This window comes from Bradysia coprophila, chromosome IV (genome assembly GCF_014529535.1).
Source record: "Bradysia coprophila strain Holo2 chromosome IV, BU_Bcop_v1, whole genome shotgun sequence".
In the NCBI taxonomy this organism is placed as follows: domain Eukaryota; kingdom Metazoa; phylum Arthropoda; class Insecta; order Diptera; family Sciaridae; genus Bradysia; species Bradysia coprophila.
The window spans coordinates 7090821-7098006 of record NC_050738.1 but is presented as its reverse complement, the minus strand read 5'-3'; the positions used below and the strand labels follow the sequence as shown (position 1 = coordinate 7098006).

At 27.2% G+C, this 7186-nt stretch overlaps 1 protein-coding gene across 1 annotated transcript; it reads right to left on the bottom strand.

Annotated features, from left to right (window-relative positions):
- Window positions 1–5911: 5911 nt before the first annotated feature.
- Window positions 5912–6927, bottom strand: LOC119086046. The gene is made up of 3 exons (XM_037196619.1): window positions 6754–6927; window positions 6193–6685; window positions 5912–6107 (listed from the first exon to the last, which is right to left on the bottom strand). The coding sequence occupies exons 1-3, from the start codon at window positions 6779–6781 to the stop codon at window positions 5975–5977; spliced, it is 654 nt and encodes a 217-aa protein (XP_037052514.1). The 5' UTR covers window positions 6782–6927; the 3' UTR covers window positions 5912–5974.
- Between the last annotated feature and the right edge of the window lie 259 nt (window positions 6928–7186).

Here is a 7186-nt window from a genome sequence, read left to right as displayed (position 1 = left end):
AATTTAAACGTCGAATTTCATCGTTTGGAAAATAATTAATTTAAACGTCGAAATTCATCGTTTGGAAAATAATTAATTTAAACGTCGAATCATCGTTGGAAAATAATAATTTAAACGTCGAATTTCATCGTTTGGAAAATAATTAATTTAAACGTCGAATTTCATCGTTTGGAAAATAATTAATTTAAACGTCGAATTTCGTTTGGAAATAATTAATTTAAACGTCGAATTTCATCGTTTGGAAAATAATTAATTTAAACGTCGAATTTCATCGTTTGGAAAATAATTAATTTAAACGTCGAATTTCATCGTTTGGAAAATAATTAATTTAAACGTCGAATTTCATCGTTTGGAAAATAATTAATTTAAACGTCGAATTTCATCGTATTGGAAAATAATTAATTTAAACGTCGAATTTCATCGTTTGGAAAATAATTAATTTAAACGTCGAATTTCATCGTTTGGAAAATAATTAATTTAAACGTCGAATTTCATCGTTTGGAAAATAATTAATTTAAACGTCGAATTTCATCGTTTGGAAAATAATTAATTTAAACGTCGAATTTCATCGTTTTGGAAAATAATTAATTTAAACGTCGAATTCATCGTTTGGAAAATAATTAATTTAAACGTCGAATTTCATCGTTTGGAAAATAATTAATTTAAACGTCGAATTTCATCGTTTGGAAAATAATTAATTTAAACGTCGAATTTCATCGTTTGGAAAATAATTAATTTAAACGTCGAATTTCATCGTTTGGAAAATAATTAATTTAAACGTCGAATTTCATCGTTTGGAAAATAATTAATTTAAACGTCGAATTTCATCGTTTGAAAATAATTAATTTAAACGTCGAATTTCATCGTTTGAAAAATAATTAATTTAAACGTCGAATTTCATCGTTTGGAAAATAATTAATTTAAACGTCGAATTTCATCGTTTGAAAAATAATTAATTTAAACGTCGAATTTCATCGTTTGAAAAATAATTAATTTAAACGTCGAATTATCGTTGAAAATAATAATTTAAACGTTTGGAAAAATAATTAATTTAAACGTCGAATTTCATCGTTTTGGAAAAATAATTAATTTAAACGTCGAATTTCATCGTTTGGAAAAATAATTAATTTAAACGTCGAATTTCATCGTTTTGGAAAATAATTAATTTAAACGTCGAATTTCATCGTTTGGAAAATAATTAATTTAAACGTACGAATTTCATCTTTTGGAAAATAATTAATTTAAACGTCGAATTTCATCGTTTGGAAAATAATTAATTTAAACGTCGAATTTCATCGTTTGGAAAATAATTAATTTAAACGTCGAATTTCATCGTTTGAAAAATAATTAATTTAAAACGTCGAATTTCATCGTTTGGAAAATAATTAATTTAAACGTCGAATTTCATCGTTTTGGAAAATAATTAATTTAAACGTCGAATTTCATCGTTTGGAAAATAATTAATTTAAACGTCGAATTTCATCGTTTGGAAAATAATTAATTTAAACGTCGAATTTCATCGTTTTGGAAAATAATTAATTTAAACGTCGAATTTCATCGTTTGGAAAAATAATTAATTTAAACGTCGAATTTCATCGTTTGAAAAATAATTAATTTAAACGTCGAATTTCATCGTTTGAAAATAATTAATTTAAACGTCGAATTTCATCGTTTTGGAAAATAATTAATTTAAACGTCGAATTTCATCGTTTGGAAAATAATTAATTTAAACGATCGAATTTCATCGTTTGGAAAATAATTAATTTAAACGTCGAATTTCATCGTTTGAAAAATAATTAATTTAAACGTCGAATTTCATCGTTTGGAAAATAATTAATTTAAACGTCGAATTTCATCGTTTGGAAAATAATTAATTTAAACGTCGAATTTCATCGTTTGGAAAATAATTAATTTAAACGTCGAATTTCATCTTTTGGAAAATAATTAATTTAAACGTCGAATTTCATCGTTTGGAAAAATAATTAATTTAAACGTCGAATTTCATCGTTTGGAAAAAATAATTAATTTAAACGATCGAATTTCATCGTTTGGAAAATAATTAATTTAAACGTCGAATTTCATCGTTTTGGAAAATAATTAATTTAAAACGATCGAATTTCATCGTTTGGAAAAAATAATTAATTTAAACGTCGAATTTCATCGTTTGGAAAATAATTAATTTAAACGTCGAATTTCATCGTTTGGAAAATAATTAATTTAAACGTCGAATTTCATCGTTTTGGAAAATAATTAATTTAAACGTCGAATTTCATCGTTTGGAAAATAATTAATTTAAACGTCGAATTTCATCGTTTGGAAAATAATTAATTTAAACGTCGAATTTCATCTTTTGGAAAATAATTAATTTAAACGTCGAATTTCATCGTTTGAAAATAATTAATTTAAACGTCGAATTTCATCGTTTGGAAAATAATTAATTTAAACGTCGAATTTCATCTTTTGGAAAATAATTAATTTAAACGTCGAATTTCATCGTTTGGAAAATAATTAATTTAAACGTCGAATTTCATCGTTTGGAAAATAATTAATTTAAACGACGAATTTCATCGTTTGAAAAATAATTAATTTAAACGACGAATTTCATCTTTTGGAAAATAATTAATTTAAACGTCGAATTTCATCTTTTGGAAAATAATTAATTTAAACGTCGAATTTCATCGTTTGGAAAATAATTAATTTAAACGTCGAATTTCATCGTTTGGAAAATAATTAATTTAAACGTCGAATTTCATCTTTTGGAAAATAATTAATTTAAACGTCGAATTTCATCGTTTGAAAAATAATTAATTTAAACGTCGAATTTCATCGTTTGGAAAATAATTAATTTAAACGTCGAATTTCATCTTTTGGAAAATAATTAATTTAAACGTCGAATTTCATCGTTTGAAAAATAATTAATTTAAACGTCGAATTTCATCGTTTGGAAAATAATTAATTTAAACGACGAATTTCATCGTTTGAAAAATAATTAATTTAAACGACGAATTTCATCTTTTGGAAAATAATTAATTTAAAACGTCGAATTTCATCTTTTGGAAAATAATTAATTTAAACGACGAATTTCATCGTTTGAAAAATAATTAATTTAAACGTCGAATTTCATCGTTTGGAAAATAATTAATTTAAACGTCGAATTTCATCTTTTGGAAAATAATTAATTTAAACGTCGAATTTCATCGTTTGAAAAATAATTAATTTAAACGTCGAATTTCATCGTTTGGAAAATAATTAATTTAAACGACGAATTTCATCGTTTGAAAAATAATTAATTTAAACGACGAATTTCATCGTTTGGAAAATAATTAATTTAAACGACGAATTTCATCGTTTGAAAAATAATTAATTTAAACGACGAATTTCATCTTTTGGAAAATAATTAATTTAAACGTCGAATTTCATCTTTTGGAAAATAATTAATTTAAACGTCGAATTTCATCGTTTGAAAAATAATTAATTTAAACGTCGAATTTCATCGTTTGAAAAATAATTAATTTAAACGACGAATTTCATCGTTTGAAAAATAATTAATTTAAACGACGAATTTCATCGTTTGAAAAATAATTAATTTAAACGTCGAATTTCATCGTTTGGAAAATAATTAATTTAAACGTCGAATTTCATCGTTTGAAAAATAATTAATTTAAACGACGAATTTCATCGTTTGAAAAATAATTAATTTAAACGTCGAATTTCATCGTTTGAAAAATAATAAATTTAAACGTCGAATTTCATCGTTTGAAAAATAATTAATTTAAACGTCGAATTTCATCGTTTGAAAAATAATTAATTTAAACGACGAATTTCATCGTTTGAAAAATAATTAATTTAAACGACGAATTTCATCGTTTGAAAAATAATTAATTTAAACGTCGAATTTCATCGTTTGAAAAATAATTAATTTAAACGTCGAATTTCATCGTTTGGAAAATAATTAATTTAAACGTCGAATTTCATCGTTTGGAAAATAATTAATTTAAACGACGAATTTCATCGTTTGAAAAATAATTAATTTAAACGACGAATTTCATCGTTTGAAAAATAATTAATTTAAACGTCGAATTTCATCGTTTGAAAAATAATTAATTTAAACGTCGAATTTCATCGTTTGGAAAATAATTAATTTAAACGACGAATTTCATCGTTTGAAAAATAATTAATTTAAACGACGAATTTCATCGTTTGAAAAATAATTAATTTAAACGTCGAATTTCATCGTTTGGAAAATAATTAATTTAAACGACGAATTTCATCGTTTGAAAAATAATTAATTTAAACGACGAATTTCATCGTTTGAAAAATAATTAATTTAAACGTCGAATTTCATCGTTTGGAAAATAATTAATTTAAACGACGAATTTCATCGTTTGAAAAATAATTAATTTAAACGACGAATTTCATCGTTTGAAAAATAATTAATTTAAACGTCGAATTTCATCGTTTGAAAAATAATTAATTTAAACGTCGAATTTCATCGTTTGAAAAATAATTAATTTAAACGTCGAATTTCATCGTTTGAAAAATAATTAATTTAAACGACGAATTTCATCGTTTGAAAAATAATTAATTTAAACGTCGAATTTCATCGTTTGGAAAATAATTAATTTAAACGACGAATTTCATCGTTTGAAAAATAATTAATTTAAACGACGAATTTCATCGTTTGAAAAATAATTAATTTAAACGTCGAATTTCATCGTTTGAAAAATAATTAATTTAAACGTCGAATTTCATCGTTTGAAAAATAATTAATTTAAACGTCGAATTTCATCGTTTGAAAAATAATTAATTTAAACGACGAATTTCATCGTTTGAAAAATAATTAATTTAAACGTCGAATTTCATCGTTTGGAAAATAATTAATTTAAACGACGAATTTCATCGTTTGAAAAATAATTAATTAAAATTCTCAGAAAAATTTGACAGTGAGACATTTGAGATGTCGTTCACTGTAATTTAAACGTCGAATTTCATCGTTTGGAAAATAATTAATTTAAGGAAAAGGCTCGCTGCACACGGTGCAAATAGTCTCTTTATAATACTTTGGCTATTTGCACGATGTGCAAATAGTCGTTTTATAATACTTTGTCTATTTGCACACGGTGCAAATAGTCTTTTTGTAATACAAATTCTATTTGCACCGTGTGCAAATAGATAAAGTATTATAAAGTGACTATTTCCACCGTGTGCGAATTTCAAATGTTGTGTGCAAATAGACAAAGTATTATAAAAAGACTATTTGCACACAATACAAATAGCATCAAACTAATTGACAGTCAATTCCGCTTACTTTAATCGATCATTTTACATAGTTTTTTCCACTTTTTGATACAAAAACAGAAAATATTGCAATTTTTATTGTCAATATCCAATTAGATTAGAAACTGAGTTCGTCAATAAAATGTGACAATAAATGAGTCATACTTCCTTATATAAAATTTAACTATAAAGGAGTGATACCTCCTTCTACAAAAGGTAACGATAAGGGAGTGATACATCCTTCTACAAAATGCAACGATAAAGGAGGAACACTACCTTTTACAAAGTGCTACGAAAAAAGAGGAATACTTCCTTATACAAAGTCCTACGAAAAAGGAGTGCAAATAGTCTCTTTATAATACTTCGGTATTATTGGAATTTGTATTATAAAAAGACTGTTTGTACCGTGTGCAAATAGACAAAATATTATAAAGAGACTATTTACACATTGTGCAAATAGCATCAACCAAAGCCAAAACGAGGAGGATTTTGCTTGACTATCGAAAATGTGAATCACAAAATACTTTCGTGTACCACTAACCTAACCTGTAAGCCTCTTCATGAAATTCGAGAGGAAAATGGAGTGTTTACCTTGTGATCGGATCCTGCTTGACTTCATAGATTAAATAGGCAGTTCAACGAGATACTTAATTTGCTTTATTGTACTTCATGTAAGTAAAAACACCAAATTTTCATTTCATTTAATCTTCTTTAACGCCATCTCGGCCAATTTAATGGAATTCAACATTCCATTGTCCTTCGCGTTCGTATTGTCTGTTTCCGAGTCCGAGTCGCTTTCTTCTGCTCTGATCTTGGCTAATTTTCTGAATCTGAAATTGTTGATTTATCGCAAAATTAGCATCCAGTTGCATTTCGATTTTTAACGCACAGCGTCAAAGCTACTATTCTACGCACTTGCCAATGAATCCTTGTAGTTCCTCTTTTTTAAACTTTCCCTTCTTTAAGGAAGTCGTGAGGTACGACGTCAATTTCTTGTAGCACTGTTCGTTCATTTTGTTATGCTTCGGATCGTCCCAACGTGGCAATTGATCGACATATTGCCAGGCAATGACAATGTAATTGATGGCATTGCTCCACTGCAAGTCATCAACGAAGGCTTTGCATTGTTCCAGACATTCCCGTTTGAAGACAGCAAGGTGACCTCGAACGCGTCGATAGCAGAAAGCATCACGATCCGATCCAAATTTGGTCCATGGAAATGCTTTCGTAATGTCTCGGGAGAAGGCTTTCAGTTTATTTTCGTAGCGAATCATGTCCGCTTTTGGGGCGATGTTTTCAACGTCACTGGCTGCTGATGATGGTCCAGCAGTGGGAGCTGACATCTTTTTTCGTTTTGATTGACTCTCAGAATCAGATTCATCGTCCGATGACGATGAGACGACTAATTCTGTAACGAATTAATGCAATCGCGAGTTGTAATTGGACGATTCTTATCGAATCTCGCAACATTTTTACCTCGTTCTCTTTTGCGTCCAGATGCCATTTCTTTCGTCTTGGTCGTCTTGTCAAATTCTCAGAATTGTTCCTCTAGCAATGATGGCCGCACAATATTTGTTGTAGAGTAGTCTGTACTGTATCGAATTCTACCGGAGACTAAATTTTTCACTAGCTCTCTCAGAGAATCGTCAATTCGTCATACATAGAGAGTCTACTCAGTTTTGTCACACTAAACACGACGCCTTGTGGAAAAATGTTGAGATAGAATATGACAACGGGTGCTCCTACTAAAATTTGAAAAAGGAACAACAAAATTCGTTTTTTCTACAATTTAAAATCTGATTGTAATTCAGTCAATTTCCAATAAAATTTTTTCTGTTTCATTTAATGAGGTACAACGGCCGAATAGTGTTGCTGGACATACAATCTTGTATCTGATCATCCGACTTTT

Excerpts from the sequence above, each read along its gene's own strand:
- LOC119086046 (XM_037196619.1), bottom strand. The coding sequence starts at position 6,781 with ATGGCATCTGGACGCAAAAGAGAACGAG. Across the intron at positions 6,686-6,753 it reads TGGACGCAAAAGAGAACGAG|AATTAGTCGTCTCATCGTCA; the intron begins GTAAAAATGTTG and ends AATTCGTTACAG. Across the intron at positions 6,108-6,192 it reads CTACAAGGATTCATTGGCAA|ATTCAGAAAATTAGCCAAGA; the intron begins GTGCGTAGAATA and ends CAACAATTTCAG.